This window comes from Amia ocellicauda, chromosome 19 (assembly GCF_036373705.1).
Source record: "Amia ocellicauda isolate fAmiCal2 chromosome 19, fAmiCal2.hap1, whole genome shotgun sequence".
NCBI classification, from domain to species: domain Eukaryota; kingdom Metazoa; phylum Chordata; class Actinopteri; order Amiiformes; family Amiidae; genus Amia; species Amia ocellicauda.
The window spans coordinates 12,416,151-12,439,254 of NC_089868.1; the positions used below are offsets into that span (position 1 = coordinate 12,416,151).

Below are 23,104 nucleotides of genomic sequence, written 5' to 3' on the forward strand. Positions count from 1 at the left end.
TCGCCATCTTGGATTTTCTTTAATTATTAATTAAAAAGAAGTTTTAAAATGTACTAAAAGTAAACGTATAAATAACGACCACATTTATCATAGCACAAGACTCTTGTCTAACATTTGGATGGGATAGTTGATGCATTTGTATCGATTTGTGTGAACTACACATACATTGTCAAATGGTATGGCTCAGAGCATCTACAAAACTGCAGCTCATGTGGGGTGTTCCCGGTCTGCGGTGGTCAGTACCTATCAAAAGTGGTCCAAGGAAGGAAAAGCGGTGAACCGACGAAATGGCTTGATCATTGTCATGTAAAATATGAATTATTCATGATTTGAGAATTCAATTAAACTTATTAGGTATTATTACAGTATATTTGTATTAAAATAAATGTTACATTAAACCATATTAATATTATACTGTATGTATTTGACTTTCTTCCATTAACCCACTTATAGGTAACAGTACAGACAATACATCAAGTGAGGATCCTAAAGGATTGTAAAGGATCCGACAAGATTCTGTCAAGATTTTTATCTGTGAATCCAAGGAAGCAGGGTGTTGTAGGAGGGTTGTCTGAATGTGGCTTTACAAACAAGGCATCAGTACATAAGTACTTCCTAAATACTAAATACTTACATAACATATTCAATGTGACTGAATTGTAGTTTGTTATTAGGCAAAAAAAATATTCTGGACAGGATTATGGCCAGGATCAATCACATCGCTGGGGAGTTTTTTTCAGATTGTGACGCCTGTCTGTGTGAAGAAGTGTCTCCTGTTTTCTGTCCGTGTGTCCCTGCTGATGTGGAAAAGCTCCTCTGGTTTGATGGTGAAAAGGTTCAGTTCCCTCAGTCTCTCAGTAGGACATTCCCTTCAGACCTGGAATAAGTCTGGCTGTTTTATTGACTGTTCCTTTCCTTTACCACTGTTTATTATTTACGTGTGTTTCTTGATGTAATCGAATTATTGAGTGCTGTGTGTTTTATCACTAACCATGGTCCTCTGCCCTTCGCCAAGCACCTGTCCCTGATCACAGGTGCGCCCCAAAGCTGGACTGCTCTTACCTGTTCTCTGGCCCTGTGAGAGGGAGCTGACCAGTGAAAAGGGGAATGGAGTCAGACGGAAAGGAGACACACTGGGTCCGCAGTCTGTGAGAAGCTGAGCGCAAGAGCCAGTCGAGACGCAGAAGAGCGCTGCAGGGGGAATGGCGCAAGCTGCAGCAATTGGTAATAGACTTGACTCCCTGTTCCTGTATCTATTTCCTGAGGTCCCCTACTAGTGTTCTTAATACAAGAACAGGGGGGAAAAAATCAGTCATTGAATAAAATGCACCTTTCTGGTTAATTTAGAGATTCAAAAGTAGTCAAGAAAGTTGTTGACTTTTAACTTGATATCACACTTCAGTGTTTGTTTTAAAAGCATCAAGTCTTTATTTGGCACAATCTGGCATTAAGAAAATGTGCTGAGGAGGGCCGCCCAGAGATGCACTCCAAGCAGTGGTGTCTGTTCACACAGGAGGGGTCCTCCAGTGCCCTGCACAGGTGGTCTGGCCCCAGGCGTGTGGTGCAGGAGGCGTGGCCATCCTCCGGGGGCAGGGTGCGGTGGCCGCATGTGGAACCATGTGCCGCAAGAGTGTGCCCTCTCCCTGACTGGGGTCTACTGTGTGTGCACCTTGGGACGCAGGCAGGAGCCCAGTTGCCTGAGGGTGGACAGCGGGTCCATGACAATTCATCCCGTGACAATTTGTCCCTGTCAATTCGCCCCCATCATTACATGTTCTCCACTTGATCATTTGTAACCAAATTATTGTAGAGCCATAGAACACATATATGTGTATATATACTAGGCAGGCTATATAAATATATATATATATATATATATATATATATATATATATATATTGTAGCAAAGTGCATGGCCATGTAGTGGATGGGCGCTATTATAGGAACTACAAACTACAAAATCACTGCTGCTAAAAAAACTACATTCCCCAAGAAGCATCCAGGTCCTTTGTTTCCAAAGGGCAGCAGACTCACCTGTCAGGCATTAAGGGCTAATGCAATGCCTATATAAAGTGATCTCTGCTCCTGGAAAGGTGTGGTAGTAGGAGGACACTGTGTGTGAGAGTTTGTGTGGTGTTTGTGTGGTGTTTGTGTGGTGTTTGTGTGGTGTTTGTGTGGTGTTTGTGTGGTGTTTGTGTGGTGTTTGTGTGGTGTTTGTGTGGTGTTTGTGTGGTGTTTGTGTGGTGTTTGTGTGGTGTTTGTGTGGTGTTTGGAAGACAAAAGGATAGACCTTACTGCGTATGACCCTTGCTTGTTGGGACTTTCTTTCTGGCGTGATATATATTGTTTGGAGGAGGAACTGTACTGAACTTTGGACTGGCTATTGGAATATGAGACTTGTGCTTTATAAGGCAGAAATTATAGACATTGACCCAGGTAACCCAGAAACCGCTTTGAACAGACAGTTTCTGAAGAATCCCCTAAGTTATTTTCAGAAATCAGATTCAAGATGTTTGAATTAAATAGAGTCTTTATTAACGAGCGCTCGGAAGGAAGATCGACTGGTGACACGCAGGTATTTGTCTCAACTTCCTTAAAGAGTTCAGAGAGCATACAGTTTTATACACACACAGTCCTGTGTCTCATACCAATGCTAGGGGACTACACCCGTATATTTTGGGTGCCAGCCCAACGAATAAGAGAATGATATCAAGGCAAATAATCTATGGCACAAACATATATCTAGTACATCTTGTCTTCACAGCTTTGCAGAGCCCCCCCTTAAACGGGAAGAAAGCGGACTCAGGCAGAGAGAGAGAGAAGGGGGTTAAGGGTGGTCTTAGTTCTATTTTAGTTGTTTCTCATTTAATCTTTGAGATGCTTCTAGAGGCTTCTACAGTATCTTTCCTGCTCAAGAGTGTGCAAGAAGCACCTGAGGGAGCCTCTTTGTCACAATATATATATGTAAAAATATACACACAGACACACAACTATTTTGTATTATTTATTATAATGTGTTTTTAATTGATACATTAATTTGAGACTATAACCCCAATAATTACGTTTTATAGAATTAGTCAGAACAGCTGGCAGCAAAGGCTGCAGGCTACTTAAAGCAGGTTTCACATTAAAGTTGTACAGCAGTTGCTACAGTGGTTGGAGAACAGCATTGTGAACTTGGTGATCTGGGTTTGATTCCTGATCAGTACTTGTTAATTTCCTGGAGTTATATGTTATCAGAGTAGAACGAACAAATACAAGGCTTTTGAAAATACAGTGCTACATATGGAGGGTCAGTCCTTCTGACAAATATAATTTATAAATTTGTTTATTTTTTCACTTACACGTTAAATTCAGTGCATATGTGGATTCCTTATTATTATTATTATTATTATTATTATTATTATTATTATTATTAATATTGATTTCTTACATTGCTTGGTTAAATTCGAATAATGATCCAGTCTAACTGGATATTAATGAGTGAATTTGCCTCGCTGTCTGATTTGCTACTAGTTCATGTTACCTGAACCATGTTATTGAAACAAAATTCTAATTAGGAGAATTTAAAATCTGTATTAATCGCCTTGTAATTGTTCGTTTTACTCTGATACCGTTTAACTCAAGGAAATTTAACTTTAACATGAAACCTGCTTTAAGTAGTCTGCAGCCTCGCTGTCGGCTGTTCTGACTAATTCCATAAAACTTAATTATTGGGGTTATAGTCTCAAATTAATGTATCAATTAAAAACATGAATTGATGTTAAGACAACAAATTGTAACAGGATTAATTGTTGGGGATGAATTGAGGCGCACACGTGGTCAGCGCCAGCTGGTGTGGGCACTGGTCAGAACTCCAAACTTGAGACACTTGTGTGGGCTGTAGTGCAGAGGAAGCTGGCAGAGAAGCCCCCCACGCGGGTGAGACCTCCAGGGCAGACTGGTGAGCAGCTGGGGTGAGCAGCATCCGGGTTGCGGGTTAACTGCCGCCGTTTCATATTAAAAAAAAAAACGTAATTTGCAAGCAGTCAATCTGCTGTGAAGCCAAAGTCCTGGAACTTCTCCTCCTCCTGCTCGGTGAGGACCCGGTGCTGGTGAGATGGAGTCAGGACTGGGTCTTTTGAGGTGAAGTGCTTGTTGAAATTGCTGACATCCTCCCGGCCTTGGATGTTAGGAATGAAAGGAGGCTTCACCTTCTTTTCCAGAAGCCCTGGCCAATCCACACTCTGCAATGAGAGACGAATGAAAAGACGGTCAGGGTAAGGCGGTGCCACCTTCATGTGAAAGAGTGGCTGTAGAGCGGATGTGTGCGCCAACGTACTCTGAAGAAGGGATGCTTCTTCACCTCCTCGGCATCTCCCTTCCCTGCCCCAAGGCGCTTTCCGGGACTTTTATTCAGAAGCTGCAGATGATTCAGAACAAGAAGGAGAGCACGTTATTTTCCATCAATGTACTTAAAGTTGAAACACGATGTTAAAAATAAGTTCCCGTAGTTGGAAGTACAGATGAGCATATGTTGGAATTGCGTTGTTATTGTGAATCTCACTCCACTGCTACAATCACTGGGTCTTTTTCCAATTCCACAACATTTCAATAACAGTGACATCCATTCATTACGGTTATAAGCAGGATACAGAGGGACAAGCTGGAGGCAAAAATTTGTCACAAGAAAGAATAACCCTGGCATACAGACCTTTTTCATGATGGAGGTGGCTGTTGAGGAGAGGAACCGAGGATATTTCACTTTAGCCTTAGCAATTCTGTGAAACACCTCTCTTCTGAAGACACCTTGGAAAGGACGCTACAGGCACAATGAGAGAGAGGACAGCACATTAAAGGCTTACTTCAGGCCAAACCTTTGATTATTCACATTCAGAGCATGGGAATGCAAGAGCCACACAGACACAAATATTGTCTACTGCACAACACAATGGTCAATGCACACCTTAGACATGACTTATTAAAGCAGATAAATGATCGAACACACAGTTCATCGCTGCAATAACTGAAATCCCACCAAGAAGCTAACCTGACTCAATTTTCAAATACTCTAATTACGTAATCGAAGCTTGAATTATAACCCAACTGGCTCTCATGGTATAGATTTAACTTTGCCTAGGTGGCATTAGTATTTTAGAGGATATGTATAGTATTCTGAAATTCCTAGGTGAGTCAAGTTGGATATTTGTAATTTTCTAAATCAACTGGTAAAAAATGAAGTTCTATTTAGAATACCCACCTCACCAACCAGCATCTGAAAAATGAGCACACCCAATGCCCACCAATCCACTGCCCGGGTGTAAGGCCTCTCTGCCACGACTTCTGGAGCAATGTACTCTGCAGTGCCGCAAGTTGAATGAGTTCGAGCTCCGAAACCCATGCCTAGCAAGAAAAAGTTGGGAAAAAACACTTAGTAGTACAAAAGGAAATTATACAAAAAGTGTCAAACTAGGAAAACAATACAATTGATTTATAACGTACCTTCCTTGCACAGACCAAAGTCTGTGATTTTCAGATAGCCCTCTGAGTCCAGCACCAAATTTTCAGGCTTTAAATCCCTGCAATAAAAACACAGTATAATCACTTGGATTGCAGAATATAGAGAGAACTTGTCAGAAACACAATTCTCAAACGTTTTGCAATCACGTACATGTCCACACTGATTTTAGGACATTCTATTGTGAGCGTCACAATAAATCATTTACAAAACATAAGAGGAATTAAATGATATCAGTGAATAGTTTAGGCTGTGCTTGATCTCTGTGAGACTGTAGATTTTCTCATCTTCATATATTGTAAGAATTGCTGATGTCTGATGACTTACCTGTACACTATTTTGCGCTCATGCAGGAACTGTAAGCCGAGCACCACGCAAGCCGCATAAAATCTGTTCAAGAAAAGAGACCAACGACAAAAGCACAGTTCAAATATTTGTCCTCACTGGTTTTTAAGCTGATTGCACTCAAACGTAAATGAGCCAAACCAGCCAATTTCCTGTCCATGCAGGAACTCCAGCAATCCATGTCATCGGATCTGAAAGACACTACAAACAGACACCAAAAACGACATCTGCATTCCTTTTGTGATCATGATCATATTAGCCTATTTAGTTGTACTTTGCTTTGTTATGTGGAGGTGAGGCCAATGGTTAGGAATAATAATTTGCACGGTGCTGAAATGCCCCTCAGGTGACATCATCACTGTTCGCAGAGCGAGCTTTTCTACCGAGATGGACAATTCTGCACTTACACGGCCCGGGGCTCCGAAAACCTGGCTGTCTGAATGTGCACAAAGAGTTCTCCTCCCGCCGCATACTCCATCACAAAGCAGACATGCTGTGGCGTCTGAAAGCAAGACAGGAGGTTCACCAGAAAGGGGTGCCGCACACTGCTGACAGTCTCCAAAATCCTCTTTTCACACCTGAGCCTGAGGTGAGACAAAAGACAGACAGCATGTGAGTATACATTTAGAAAGAGCTCAGGTGCAGAAGCAACAAAATGGCAGCTTTCCTGCAGAGTAAGAAAATACAAAATCAATGAAGACTTTGCTAATGCAGTGTATTAGTGTGTAGCATTAAAACATGACTAGGTTTATTGATATTTGCTCTGCTTACAAAATAAAATAAAAATGAAGCCTCACCTGTCAACCTTATCACGGGCCACAATGTCTACTTTTTTTAGCGCTTTGATGGCCACCATTTCTCTGCTCTTCTTGTGTTCAGCCAGCAGCACCTATCAAAGCAACACAGAATCAAGATGGTCAAACTCCACTCCCAACCCCAGGATCTACATTCACAACACAAGCATTTAGTAACACATCCTCACTAATGCTGTACTTTAATAAGTCACACACAAAGGTTTTGTTAAAGGTTAAAAATGAATTTCTTAATTGTCCACAAATATATTTTTTAGGAAAACTGGTGTCCAGCAGATATCTCTTCTCCACATGTTCTATTGAACTACTGATTGTTGGAACTGCCCCACATAATAACCATGATGACTTTGATTACTGGGATTTACCTTTCCAAACGCCCCTCTGCCCAGAACAGCAAGACATTCAAAGTCCTCGAGACCAGAATGCACTTGCATTTTCCCCCTGCTGCTCTTCTCCTCGATGCCGTGGCTGGAAGAGGGAGCGAGGCTGTGTGCCTCAGGCAGCCCCACTCCAGCACCTTCCTCTGCCTGGTGACTGGTGCCGCGCTCTTTCCAGCAAGACGTGCACCACCGCCAGCAAATGAGCCCCAGCACTGTAGGCAATGTGTAGGACAGCCTCAAGAATGACTTGAACCCCATCTTCTCTGGACCCTAGCAGTTAGCAAAAGCAAGAGGAGATTAGATACATCAAACAGACATCCTGCTCTAATGGGCTCCATCAAACTGTCAAACACACTTCAGTTCTCCATCTCTGTTTCCTCCTCAAAAGATTTAAGCACAGTGTCTGGAACCCTCTTCCTACAGCTCACCCTGTGGGCAGCCAGCATTTGTGCAAAGCCAATCAATAGCATTTTAAAGCATAGCATTTAATGCCACCAAACCTAATATACATGTCACTACATACTGCATGGCAATGGCAAGTTGGCATCCTAATCAAACACTCAACATATTACCACCTGTTCGGCTCTCTAAGGCTAGGTAAGGAAACGATCAATGATTCAACAGAAAAGGTGTCATTCTGCTCAATGCACAGCCCGACTTTGTATTCAATTCATCATGACACGTGATAGAGCATCACTTAAATTGTATATAAAATGACTTACACAGTTTCAAATAAAGCTCCCGTGAACAGTTTAAAGGGACTGACCTTTCAGAACCTCATGGCTCAGGGCAATGGGGATAGTTTGCATTTTGACATTTATGATTCCAATCATGGAAAGTAACTGGTTTTATTCTGATGTAGATCAAATCAGAAACTAAGTTCTGCCAGTGTTGCTGCAGTCTTTAGAACTTATATAGCCAAGCAAAGGATGCAGAAGTCTGAGCAATTTGATGCTACAGTTACATCCTTTGTAAAACAGGTGTCAAAAAGTGTAGAGACACATGGGGCATTGATTGGATGATAAACATTTAACAATTAGACATTTGTATTTAATAAAAGAGTAACACAATGCACAAGACTGACATTTCTAAAGTTACAACCCATCAACGCACAGTACAGCGCGTTTCATATGTTCAAAGGACGCGTCCGTGTAGCGCAGATTTCCGCTGCTCTGCGCGGATCTGCGCGGCTCCACCAATGGGAGCGCTGGGATTCTGCAGACCTGCACCGAACTGCGGACATCTGCGCCAAACGGACCTTCGGTAATGATAACGGAGGGGTCCGTGTATATTTGCTGATCAAGTTGCCCACCATGTCATACAGCAGCACACACAGCTGCTGCATTTACAATAGTAACCTCTAAAATGAGCCAATGAGTTGCAGTGTCAGCGGCGACACTTTCACATCCACACATCTTACTCCTGTGACATCCCACAGCACCCAAACCCACCGGGGCACAGCGGCCAGCTTTGGGTTTCAGATGTGCACCAACGACCGACAACAACATACAAGCACACGTTTTCAGTTCCTGATACAGGACGCAAAAGTCGTGTTGGTCTCCGTTAGAAAACTCCCCTGTGCAGTTAGTTATCATCCCGATAGGAGTTGTCATACTCACGCTTCGCAGTAGTCTTGTCAATAGTAGAGGGGCCGATGCAGAAACAACGCACACCCGTCCGTCTGTCTGTCTGTCTGTCTGTCTGTCTCCGGCTCACTCCTCCACACGAACCAATAAAAACAGACACAACACAACTGTCGTTATGCTGTAGTCAAGCGATGTCAAACTCTAAAAACACTGACAACACCGCTTTCGCTATGACGTTTCCACAAACTCAAGGGATGTCCGCTCTCTTGTGGGTTTGCTCTGGAACTGAATACGATGGCATAAGTAGAGCGATCTAGAACTCTTGAACCATTGTGACGTCACAACTGCGTGATGACACAATGCACGTATCCCACGGTGATAGTACGGAATTAAGTAGCAGTATGAATCATAAAGTGCACTGGCATTATAACCTATAAAGATCCGATTGCTTTTGTTTTTCATCAACTGTAAGCCTTTCCAAGATGAATACAAAATCAAAAACATTCCAGTGCAGTTCACATAATATCCGCCTGATGGTGCAGAAGTGTAAGTCTTACAGGTTTAAAATGAAACTCATACTTCTTCTCCATCTAGTGGGAATGATGTGTATTGCCATGGTAAGTCTATTTCTATCCAGTGGTAAAAACATGACGTTTAAAATACATTGATACATTACCGAAATGAAGAATGGAAACCTGTAGTGCACTCAGATTGTGAGCTCAAACTCACTCTGAAGGCAATAAAAATACAGTGAAATCCTACTAGATTTTAAGGTGATGTTTGCACTTGTATCAGTGTTCCCAAGTCATGAAATAACCAGTCCATACATACTGCTGTGGAAACGAGCAATATTTATTTTTGCTTGGTCAAAAATATACCTTTACTTTAAACTTAATTTACTAGACTATCAGAAATCTATCAATCAATACATTTGTATTTGTTTAGCGCCCTTCGCAGGGAGCCACAGAGCGCTTTTGACATGTCAAATCCCAAATCATTCAAAGTTAATATGAGTGAAGTGGATTGCATGAGTTATGAGCATGGATAGCCTATGTGGTGCTTCAAAAGTGTGCGTCTCTCCTGTTACAACACATTGCTGATAGTGGAATTTCCATAATTGATCAGTGGGGATACATATATAGTGGGTTTGTTATTATTATTATATCAGGTTTTGCTTTCTGATTCACGTTGGCATTTCAGACTTTCATTGACATGTAAATCTTCTTTATAGTGGACACCAGACAAACAATACTCAAGTTGCATTGTAACCGACTGTAACTATAGTATGGATAGCAAATATTTCATTATTTATTTTTATAACCACTAGCGCAAATGATTCAGGACCTAAATGCCTTTATTTTTCCCAATCTGACTTTCCATGAGGCATGTATATGTGTAAGAAATACCCTACCTGTCTGCCACACTCCATTCACCTTGTTATATCTCGAATCTGCATATTCTGCACTGATGTCCATGACCAGACGTCGAAGTCCATCATCGGAGCTGTCTCTGTTATGTTTCCCTTACAAACTGTCCATCGCGTATCATTTCCCTCCGGATGGGTCTCACACTTGCAGACAACACACATGATATTTCAGGAATGGTGAAGTCCTGTTCTAAGAGATATTCAACCTGTTCCTTGGATATATTGAATGATGGCTGACCTTCATTGTCATTTTTTCCCAGTCTGATTTTCCATTAGGCATGTGTATGTGTACACAGACATACAGGTCTTTTTCAACCCAGTGGATACTGTTAAAAGCATACTGTCCAAGTATGGAAATATTACTATTTGTAAAATGTATTTTTATAGTTTGTGGTAAATTTCCAAACTATGTTCCATGCAGTCTTTTAGCTGAGATGTTAAACCTTATGCCTGGATTTAATAGATCCCAAGGCACGTGTAAAAAAAGAGTAGCGGTATCAAGCCAGTCTCCTGGCTAAATTCCAATACCAATAGCCACTTCCCTGGATCCAATTGTACTGATGACCTAATAGTATAAAAGAGTGTCAAGATATAATAATGACAATAAAATAATTATTATAACACATCTTAAATCCAGGATACACAGGCACAGTAGGAACTGTACAAAAAAGCTAATATTTGTACTGTGTTAATATTGCATTGTATGGCCTATAGTTGGAGGATAAAAATTCAAGGTGGCATTGATTACTACAGTAGAAAAATAGTGTCCCTGAAAGCCAGCAACAACAACAGAGCTTCAACCGTTTTTGAAAGTTGTGTTTTTGCTGTACATCAGTTTGTCTTACCATCATGAGTCCAGTGACAAAGGCCTTGAACATATAGAAGTTTGACTACAGGTAAGGCGAGCAAGGGAATGTGTTTATGCCCTTCCAAAGTCTTGGGATATTTGAATGCCCAAGTCCACGTCTTCCCTGAAGCCCTCGTATGAACGCCTGCATGGCACCCTTCAGAGATTGAATCATGTATTTGCAAGCGGAAACTGTGAACCAGCATGCAAATATTCTACGGCTGGAGAAGGGTTGGAGCCCAATGGTGACACTCTTGTTGCTCGTGGTTTTTATTTGTTCTGACAGATAAGCAGCGCTCCTTGAATACGCATGAGTTTCTAGGTTTGAATCAGTAGTACCAAAGACAGATGCACTCAATGCATCCAATCACAATGAGCAGCGCTCACCATATATATGTAAACAGTTTGGCCCGTGGGCCAGTGACTGCAACAACACCATTGTTGACCCCAGTGAGCCGTGGCCCGGAAAACAATCCCTGTCTGTTTCGAGAGCGCATTAGCAACCTTAATGGCCAGAGATGCAGCTGGGGCAGTGGGCACCACCAGCCACCCAGAACAAGCGTGGACGCCCACGACTCACGTCTGAGGACCATGGTGTCCTGCTAGGTCCTAGACCGAGACCGCCATCTGCAGCTCGTAGTGTGACCACCAGAGTGAGGCCTGATTCGATCAGACCACCTAGACCTGATGTGAATTAGCAGGTATATGCATGTATATGCATGCATGTATATAGCTATGCATGTATAGCTCATAGAGCCCAAACAACGCTAGTTAGTGCAGATAAGATGAAAGAGATGTGCTTAAAGTGAATGAGATGATAAGGAGCTGGACATGGGCTGCTGAGACGCTGTCAGGAGTGGGGTCCACTCACAGTCGTCTGTGGACGGATGTTGACGTATCGAGTCATGGAAGAGGTGTCTCTCGTGCTGTGGACTGGCACGTCGATTCACACTCAGTAGGGGTTTAAAAAGATATCTGACTGGGGTGTTGACTTCTCTAATTAGTTGAAACTTCACAAATTGCATAATGTCATTTCACAACAGTCCAGTGACCCATTTTGCACAGCAGCACCCTTCCTATTGATTTATCAGACTGTCATAGCGTGTGTTTGACATTGGTTTATAGATTGTACTCTTGACAGTCTGCATTGCCCCTACTTAAATCCCACTGAATGGCTCTTGTGTAATGCAGTGCCACTTGGGGGTCCCAGGTGGGGGTCAATGCAATGAGAACACTATACCATTCTAAAGAGACACAATAAACATTGGACAAATTTGCTAATAGTCTCAGAGCTTGTGCCCAGCTTTTCCACAAATTCCAGCTTATCTGATTTTATATGGTTTACTATTGATTTGTGGTGACATAACACAATAAACAGATAGGTCTGCTAACATGTCTTGCTGTAGTAAGCACTGTTCATCATTGTTTAAAGCAGTAATTAGCATTGTTCTTCAGTGCCCACTGCTTAGTCAAATCATAGAGTTCAGCTGACTATCATGCATTTATTCATAGTTTTCCATTTAATCCAAGAAATCTGATGAAAATGAAAAAGAGTAATAATAATGTCATCACTATGTATGTTTCACTGTCATCATTTGGCTTTATGTGTAAGTCCAGTGTTGAAGGGTTTGTAAAATCAGTACGAGAGCAGCACGACTGAATAAGGCCACTCACACTCACAATCGTGCACATGCAAGTACAGAGACACACACAGCGGCACAGTAATGATCACTCCAGAGTGAGTCAGGAATGCTTTCATTTTGAACCAGGAATAAACTCGCTGTTCAAAAGGGCACAAGCTACAGGCCAGACGCATTTCCCCAGCACAGCCCCCGCTGATTGAGGACAGTGATTGGCTTACATGGATTCATTCCCTTGTGAGTGTGCAGTGTGGAAGTTGACGGAGCTGTAGTGTGGATTTCCAAACAGCACCCCTTGCTGGTCTGAACAAAGTATATAAATGGCTGATAATCCTTGTTACACTGAGTAACACTATCACATTGATTTGAATTGCATTGTGTTGAGACACTAAGCAAATGTGTCACTTGGTTTTGCTTTATTGGATCTTTAATGGCCCTTTCACAGCCTCATTTTCTCAAGTGCCTTGAGATGGTGCTACCCATGTACATCCACAGCACATTGCAGCACTGCAATCTCTCCATCGTTCGGCACTGAAGACAGTTTGCTCAACTCCTCCACTGCAGAGCCCAGGGCACCCAGCTGTGCAGACAAGTGAAGAAAGAATAGAGGGGTGAATACACCGATACAGAGAAGGGGTTCATATACTTACACACAGGGATAAGGGCTTTAACACTGATACACACAGAGTACAGCAACTACACTGAGCCACAGTGCTGGTTACAGAGAGAGAAAGCAGTGCTCCACTTCTCACAGCAGGCCTGCAAGAGGCAGCAAGAGGAGCAGGGCATTCTGAGGAGAGTGTGAGGGTAAGAACAGGGGGCCACACTGAACAATATCAGTGTGCAGACAGACTCAGGACACGTGTAGCCAAGGAAACCTCAGCAGAGCTCTTTGTGTACAGGTCCAGCACCCACAGCTCCAGAGCTGCCCAGGGAGTGGGGTCAGACACACCGTACATCTGCTGTTTTGAAGCTCTTACCATGGTCCTGTCCCCTGGCTCTGCTCCGCCATACCTCCACAAATACACTGTGCCATTACACACTGCTACCACCAGGAGGGGCTGTACACCAGACTCACCCTGGGACTAAAGTCACTCACTGGCAGAAGGATCAACAATCCTTGCAATAAGCAGACAGCTTGTCAAGTTGTAACTGCAGATTCCTAGGCAGCTTTAGAAGGAGCAATATTTGACTTAAGATAAGACAGTTGTTCCTACACCTGCAACGATTAGTCTGTCCACAAATTGCCAGTCATCATCACACTGTGTCCTAGTCCTGTCTTACAGGGGCTCATGTGTGCAGTCTCACCTTTTCACAGCCTCTGTCCCAGCATGCATTGCATCATCCTATGCACCAGCATCAGTGTGACCTCTGAGGGGAGGGCAGCAGTGGTCATGAACAGCCTAGAGCTGAGAGAAACACAGACACAGTCATTTTTAAGACTATATTTTAGTTGTGCAGGGAGGGTTGGGAGCTATAGTAAGATTCAGGTTAAACTCAGGATATTAACAATGACTGTACATTTGTTTGATCACAAATCTTCCAAAAGTTGGTCTGTGTTATTATGGCAAATCCCAAAACTGGCTAAACATGTATTAGGAGGACATCCAAAACCTCACACAAATGTAATGGAAAGGTCAGGCTCTCTGCTACTTGTGTGCCAAGTATTAGGGAGGTTTCATTTTGTCTTCTCATCTTGATGGAGAATTTGGTTATAATGAAATCATTTGGAGATAATTCAAACTGTAACTTGCAAGTAGTTTACAAGAGATGTGCCCTGAGATGATAGAATCACTGCTTCAACTGAGAAAGTAACGTATCATAGAGTCACAGGTAATTAAAAATGTATTACATATATGATATAATAGCTGGAGTGAGAACTGATCTTATTTTATAACCCCCAGCTCACAACAATACCTATGACATTACATATTTTGCTAATTCAAGAAAACATGACTTAATATGTGGGAGATTTAATGGAGGGGAGAGAGTGAAGCAGCTCCATGGCCTCAGCTCTGGCTCCAGGCTCTGGAGCGCTCTGAAGAGCCTGAGTCCAGCTCCAGCTCCGCTCCGGCTCCAGAGCACAACTTACAAAATCTGTCCAGCTCCGATCCAGCTCCAGGTCCTGGAGATGGCTCCGGGCTCCAGAGCTGGTGCACGGCCAACGTTACAAGGCAGCAATCAGGTTGTTTCCCAGAAATGTTGCAAATGCATTGCTCATCCATATTACCCAATGTAGGAGTCACTGGAGATGGAGGTCACCCTCCTCTTTAACTCCAGACTCATCCATGGCCTGTGGATAATACACATCCTCCTCAAAACCACATGCCCTGATACACTGATACACTACAAAGACATACAAATACAAAGACAATGCAATAATACAATACAAGTGTAAGATCTGAGGTTCCAGGGTTCAAGTCCCTGTTTGGGTACCAAATTATATGCAAGTACAGCCCAGCTGTTTAAATGTGTAAAACATGTAAAATAATGTGATATACTGTAATAATTGTAAGTCCAACACAACATATACCACAATATCATAGTTAATCATTAGCAATATAATGTACATTCATAAATTCAATGGTATTTGCCTTAAAGGCACACAACCAGATTTTAAATGCATATGTGAACATGTGATCAGCCAATATTGCAGTGAATTACACTGAATGCTGCACACACACTGTACACTGAATGCTGCACACACACTACGCACTGTACACTGAATACTGCATACAAACTGTACACTGAATACTGCACACACTGCACACTATACACTGAATACTGCACACACACTGCACACTGTACACTGAATACTGCACACACACTGCGCACTGTACACTGAATACTGCACACACACTGCGCACTGTACACTGAATACTGCACACACACTGCGCACTGTACACTGAATACTTACGCTACACATCATACACCACACGCTACACAAACAGTGCACACCACACCGAATACTGCACACTGTACATTATACAGTGCACACTGAACACACACAGTAGGGCATTTCTCTCATTGTATTATAATATAATTCAGTACATTAATAAATGTCCCTCTCGCTCTCTCTCTCTGCAGGCTGGTCCCGGGGCGGCTCTGTTCCAGGCAGTGGTGTCACTGCTGTGCTCAGTGCAGGAGCAGGGAGACCGCACCCCCCCAGGCATACTCAAGGCTGCTCTCTACCTTCTGGCACTCAGCCAGGACCGGAGTCCCCAATGACTAAATCCATTATTTTGACAATAACGTTTTTAGGGGTAATTGTCATTTGTTTTTATTTCATACATTTGTGTGTAGTGTTCGTCAAGGTGTTTTCACACTGCTAGCTACATTTTTCTTGTATGATTATTTCACAATACAGCAACATATGAATGATGAATCATGCTGTAAACATGTATGACGGAGATGAACCTAAATCTATTTCTTGCATCTTGAATAGTGTAGGGAAAAAATGAAAAGGAAATTTAAAAGTGGGGACATTTCCCGCTTCTTCCTTCCCCTAAAACAGTGTAGGGGGCACAAGGAGGGAGAGTTGGAGAAAGAAGGAGAGCAGAGCGAGAGACAGGAGAGAGATGGTGAACTGAGCTACAGAAATAAAGACAAGAGACATGGAGATGGAATGAGCAGCGCCAGAGAAGAAAGAGATTCAGAGACAGGCAACGATCAAGACAGAGATGGATAAAGAAAGTGAGAGCGATAAAGAGAGAGACAGGAACCCACAGGTGGAAAGTGAAGGGAGACAGAGACAGATTGACATGCCTGCCCCAAGTGCAGCTGAACCACATGCTATGTTTGTTGTTTGTGGTCTAGATAACAATTAGGCTGAGATATCTGCCTTAGTTGACTGAATTATTTACAGCAAAGTGTTGCTTTACTAGTAATTAGACCTTCCTTGACTTACGTCATCAAAAAAGGCTATCTTATGTTTGAAGAAAACAGGCTCCTGTATGTAAATATTTTCATGTCTACAAAATCTCTGTGATTTAATGAGATTAAAGAGGTAACGTATGCTACTCTTCCATGCATTCTACATACCGGTCTATTTCAGATGAACTTTATTATACTGTGCTTTCTTGTCTCCCCAAAAAATGTAAATAGGGAAATGAGCAACATCCAGGCAGTCATTGTTTTAATCTTACTTAATCACCGTCATTGTCATACTTGTGTGTCCTTTAGTGCACATCGTCCGTTCTCCAGCAGATATTGTAGCTGCACGAGGCATCGATCCAGTCTAACTATATGTGGCAAATCTATTTTCAAGTATATATAGTGATTAACATTGAGGCTGGCTGATCTGTTTTTGGTTCATCTCCCATCAGAAGACACTAACGTCAATTTGATTTGGATTGTGTGGGGATTCTTCCACGCCTCCATGCCACCCTACAACTATCTCCTGCCACCCGCTTGCCACCCCAGGTGAAAATGTCTAGATCCGCCCCTGGTTGTAAGTTACTCAATGTCAAATAAAAAAATAAAAAAAGGAATATATATATATATATATATACACATATTGTCTCTGGATTAATTTTAATATTTGTATTGTATGGAACAAACTTTTTTTTATTAATTTGTCATAAGAACTACATTATTTGTGTCATAGGATTAAACACCTACAGCTATATTTCATAGCAAGCCTTGAAATTAGGTATGAAGCCCAATTCTGAAAATCATAGATCTCCTCATTAAAATACAATCCACCTCATTTAATGGGGCAATATTTCCATATGAACTCATTTACGACGTTTTAAACTGACCCTGGGGTTGAAAAGTATAATATTGATTGACACATCCTTCCCCCCGGTCCAATGAGTGCATTATCACAAAGTGGAATCAGTTGTTTATTTCTCTCTGAGGTTGAATCAGTGTGATTCATCAAATTGAAAGACACTCATCTGATACAGATTCATGACACAGCGTCACATCAATCTAAGACAGTCTGACAGCTGCTCTGGGTCTCTCGATTGTGTTGCTCACCCACCTGACTGACTGGAGCCCGTTCCCGCCTGGTGTGGAAACTGGGACACTGGACACTGGGGGGTGTCACCAGTAGTGTTCTCTGTGTGTCAGTGTTAGTGTGCCTCCCTGCTCAGGCTGCAGCGCCACCACTCTGCACAGCTACTGCCCTCTCCAGCCTGTCCACCACACTGGTGTCTGTGGCCTGGCTCCGTGTGTCCTCTTCACTGTGTCTGTGGCCTGGCTCCGTGTGTCCTCTTCACTATGTCTGTGGCCTGGCTCCGTGTGTACCCTTCACTGTGTCTGTGGCCTGGCTCTGTGTGTCCTCTTCACTGTGTCTGTGGCCTGGCTCTGTGTGTCCTCTTCACTGTGTGTCCTCTTCACTGTGTCTGTGGCCTGGCTCCATGTGTCCTCTTCACAGTGTGTCCTTTTCACTGTGTCTGTGGCCTGGCTGAGTGTGTCCTCTTCACAGTGTCTGTGTCCTCTTCACTGTGTCTGTGGTCTGGCTCCATGTGTCCTCTTCACTCTTTAGTTGAAAACACAACAAAATGCATGTCATTAGTTCACAGCAGCTAGCAGTGGACAAATGCAGAGCTATATTAGCAATGTATTGAAAGCAAGGAATGAGTGAACCTTGAATAAGATTTGAGCAGACGTTTGCAGTCCCCCTGGAAGCCAAATCCCCGCTCTCCCTCCCCGTCCGTCTTGAAGAAGGAGCCTCGGCCTGTGTGGAGCGACGAGGACAAGAATAAATTTGGATGTGTATATGTATTGTGTAAATAAAGGTATACATTGGTGTGTGTTAAGTCTTACTAGAAGTGTACTTAAGAAGGATGAGGTGATGCCAAGGGTCGGGCCAGAAGGTAGTTTGATGTGTTTGCTGCACTGCACAACAATGACCACCTGGGAAAGCCCCACCGAAGATCTATCATATATATGTGTTGGTTTGTCTGTGTGTGTGTGTGTGTGTGTGTGTCTGTCTATCTCTCTATCTGTCTGTGTCTGTGTATCCGTGGGTGTATGTGTCTCTGTTTGTGTTGGTAGTTTTAATTGCAATTGAATTGTAAGCACTGGCGGATCCAAGGGTTGGTAAGGGGTAACAGCTTCCACCCCAGTAAGAAAGACTTGCCACCCCAATCTCCCCATGCTAAAATATGTATTTTTTTACATTTTAATCCTGTCCGACATTCGCTATAGAATAGTTACTGTGTAGTTTTTCTGCGAGACGGTCTCTGACAAGAACGTGAACTTTAGTTTAGTGAACTCTCTACAAAATAGTTAAGGTGTTGGATGGGGACGGTGTGTGGTGGGGACTGTGGTAGTGCCAGTTCCCGTTGAGGCGGAGTGTGAAGAACCCAGAGAAGGTCTGCCACCTCCACAATATCATATAGATAGGAGAAGCTAGGGGGCTGGTCTACTATGATGGGATGCCAAAACTCTGCAGGCGGTGTCAGGGTCAAGACCTCGGTGTTGCCCAGTGCACAGCGGTGGTCTGTGGCAAGTGTAAGGGAAGTCATCTGACACATGCCTGCAGAGAAAAGATACTCTGAAACCTCTGGGGCTGTGAGGGCCATGTTTATAAGAACTGCCCCCAGTCGTACGCGGATAGAGTCGGGTCTACCTTCTCACGGACCAGCAATGCAATAGTCAAGCTGTTTTGTTTGCCATTATTGTTGAACTGAATTTTAAGAATTTTAATCATGAGCATTAAAATTTGTATTGTTTTAATTTGTAATGTAAAAAACTAAACCAAATAAACAGTATTTTCACTATTTTATCAGTATTTTATGATTCTATCAGTTGTTTATTGTTTTGTCTAGTGTGGAAGTGTTGTTTTATAGTCCGTGTCTTGGCCTGTTTTAGACTTTCCTCACAACTGCTGCATTCAACTCCACTCCTCCCCCACCTGGATTATTCACCAAGACCATTGCAATGCTCTCAATTTTTTCCAATCAATCTCCTCCACATTCATTGCTGTTTACACTGGACTTCTGCTAGGTGAGCTCACTCCATTCTTTTGACATTGGCTTGTTTTTCATGATCATTCTCGTCAACACATTGTTTATTCTTTTGTTACTTTGCAGAACAGTTCATTTTGCCTTTACTTTGTTACTTTTCTTCAGCCTGTTTTCAATTGTGCATCCATTTCAATCTCATTTACCCCATTCCAAGTGTCCTAATTCTTTTCTATAGGGTGTGTTACGCTCCTCAGTGAAGGGGAACATAACCGCCCATGCACACACACACTGGGGTAGGAAGAACAAATGTAAAGGCAAGTGCACTACCAAATGTACCCGGAAACAAAACAAGTCTCCCAAAAGAGGGATTTTATTTCCTTTTTAACAAGCAAAGAACTACTTGTTAACCAAGTTAATGAAAGTTAATAACAAACAGGTTTAAATATATAGAACATGGAACAGGGTTACACAATATAACAATAGTCAGGTTTTACAAATAACAATAGACAGATAAGGTAAATAAAGGGGTGGTGGTTAACTGACAAAGGGTAGGAGAAGGACCGTGCGAATGGTCTGTGAAATCAACAAAGTAACAAAAAGGCCCTGACTTCCCTACACCTCTATCTCTACTTATAACAATACTAAGCCCTGAATCTAACCTACCTGCTACAGAAAGATGGTGACATCCATTCGTTCCTAACCTAGTGTATATAACAAACAGCTATGTGATGCAGAGTTTACCCATGGGTTTCTTACCTAGCCCTTCTCCATACTGACAGGAGCCGGAGCCGGGCAACACAAAACTAAAACACCGCCATACCGCTCTCTCTCCACACACTAAACAGCACAGGTATATATAGGTGATGGGTCCTGCTGTGATTGGCCGGCAACAATAGATGGGGGAACCAATGAGGACAGGTAAAGCACCCCCTCTTCAGCAACAAATGCCCACAACCAAAAGAGAGCTCTTCATCAGCAAATCGCACCTAAAAGAGAACTACAGACAAAATCAAAGACAAACGGCAACACACAGATTCACAAGAGACCAGGAACGTAACAGTGTGTTTGTTGGGTTGTTTGTATGTGGATGGTCTGAATGCTTCAGCCCAACACTTTATTTCTTCCTTCTTTTTCTGCTGTTGTATTCCATGTGCTTTTCTACCTTTACCAAGTTATTTTCCATATCCATTCATATCCCTTCTATATCCTTATATACTATAATTGTACTCTGCAGTCTTTCTCTTGTCCTATATTCTATACTTCACTTGGAGTATACTATACAGCTGTCTGAGTTGTGGGAAAGCAGCCCCAACTGTGAAGAGCTCCTGCATGGATTTATTCAAGCAAGTTTTGCAGGGGTAGACCACCAGATTAAGGCAGCCATTTCCATTTTTGGTCTTTTTGTCTCTAACAGCTCTGCAATTGTTGCTCATTCTTCTTGGCAAAATTGCTCAAGCTCTCTCAAGTTGGATGGGCACTGTTGGTTAAGAGCAACTTTCAAGTCTTGCTACATATTCTCAACTGGATTGACGTCTTGGCTTTGACTGGGCCGTTCTAGGACACTCAGCTTCTTCTTTTTAAACCACTCCAGTGTAGCCTAGGTTGTGTGTTTTCCACAATTGTATGGCTGAAAAGTGAACCTTCACCCAAATCCAAGGTCTCTTGCAGACTGAAGCAGGTTTTCCTCAAGGATTTTTCTATATTTGGGTCCATCCATCATGCCCTCAATCCTGACAAGTTTCAGTCCCTGCCGATAAAAAGCTCAAGGAGATGAGTAGTGTTGTCTTCGTGCCACACATAGCGTTTTGCATTTAGGTCAAAAAATTCAATTTTGGTCTCATTTGACCAGAGAACTCTTTGCCACATCTTTGCTGTGTCTTCCACATGCCATATGGCAAATTTGATGTGACTGATCTTCAGCAATGGCTTTCTCCGTGCCACTCTTCCATATAGCCCAGCATTGTTGAGCACCAGGGTAATATTTGTCAGTTTACCCCATTCTGTCAGTGAAACTCTGCAGCTCCACAGATTTAACATGGGCCTCTTGCTGGCATCTCTGATGACTGACCTCTGTACCCAGTCAATTAGTTTCAGCAGACAGTCTGCTCTTGACAGGCTTGTGGATGTGCCATATTCTTTCATTGTAATGGATTTAACTCTGCTCCAGGGGGATGTTCTAAGTTTGGGATATGTTTGTATAGCCCAACCCTGACTGCTGCTATCACAAAACTTTCTCTCTGGCTAGTTTTGAAAGGTCCTTGGTCTTCATGTTATGGTGGTTGCTTGTATATGCTCACTGACATAAGCTGGGGCCTTCTAGAAACTGGTGTATTCAATCTGAGATCATGTGACACTAATTGCATACAGTTGGAATCTATTCAAATAATGATATGACTTCTGGAGGTAATTGGCTGCTCCACAGCTTATTTAAGTGTGTCATAGCAAAGGGTGTGAATACTTATGCAAGGAAGACATTTCATTTTTTTATCTGTAGTTAATTAAAAAATATAATTCCAACATCAACATTATGTAATACTTTGTTTTGATCACTGACAGAAAATCCCATTTAAATATATTTTAGTTCCAGATTGTAACACTACAAAATGTCCAAAAGGGCTTGAATTCTTATCCAATCCATTGTACCTTTTGTTTTGTGTTGTGGGACAGCACCTATCCAGTCATGGATCTGGGTGAGATACTAATATTTATATATGAGTAATATTTAAATTATATCTTATACTCATCCAACAAACCTAAACTCACTGTTTTTGAATATATATTTGACTGCATCAAATTGGACTTGCCAAAAATAAAAATGTGGAATTAATCTTTTATTTTATATTTTAGACTGTGACGGCAAACTGCCTTACAACTCCCCACAGAGGTGCGAGAACAGAGCAATTACTAAGAAGAGCAGGATTTAAAGAATGATAACTATATGGCCTTGAACTTTGGATAATGGAAGCAGATTAGGGACTTACTTGGTTGCTTTGTGTTTGTGCTTATGATTAGTGATGTGTTTAGAGAGGGACCTGTGCTATATGTGTAATTAGGCTCAACGAGGAGTAAGGGTTTGTTGTATGTTTTTTGACTGTCTGTTTATTTTGAACACCGGGAATAATAAATTGAAACAAATTCACAAAAATACATGCTGTTTTGCTGAGCCCCACCTTTCAGAGACTTTACATTTATATGTAAATAAGTGACTGGTTAATATGTGCCTACCGTCCACTTGCTAATCAAGCCAACCATAAACCAACGTTGGACCAACAAAGTTTCATGTCTGCAAAATGTTTGCACTTAAATGTGTTAATTATATGTTTTTTCAGTATTAATAGCACAGGCTATGCAACCAGTGGCGTAGGTTTCGTTTCAGAAATGAAGGGGAAATGCATTTTCATTCCGTTGAGGGATGGGGTGGGGGGGTGAGGGATGTCATAGAGTGGAGGCGTTAATTCAGTCGTGAATAATGACAATGAATTAATGTATTTTTGAAGTTAAGTGTAGGGATATGCACCACCCTAAATTATGCCTATGTGTAAATGATTGCCACTCTCTCAATATTGGGGGGGATCTCACACATCACACACACAGAAGTCCACAACACACATTCACAGAGTTTTGCAGAATGACTTTATTATTATTATTATTATT

At 42.2% G+C, this 23,104-nt stretch overlaps 1 protein-coding gene across 1 annotated transcript; it reads right to left on the reverse strand.

The window, feature by feature from the left end:
• Positions 1–4,028: 4,028 nt before the first annotated feature.
• On the reverse strand, positions 4,029–7,298 carry LOC136714899 (serine/threonine-protein kinase N2-like). The gene is made up of 9 exons (XM_066692526.1): positions 7,020–7,298; positions 6,640–6,731; positions 6,250–6,426; positions 5,825–5,887; positions 5,482–5,558; positions 5,240–5,382; positions 4,694–4,801; positions 4,322–4,402; positions 4,029–4,226 (listed from the first exon to the last, which is right to left on the reverse strand). Exons 1-9 carry the CDS (start codon positions 7,290–7,292, stop codon positions 4,029–4,031), a joined length of 1,212 nt encoding a protein of 403 aa, XP_066548623.1. The 5' UTR covers positions 7,293–7,298.
• Between the last annotated feature and the right edge of the window lie 15,806 nt (positions 7,299–23,104).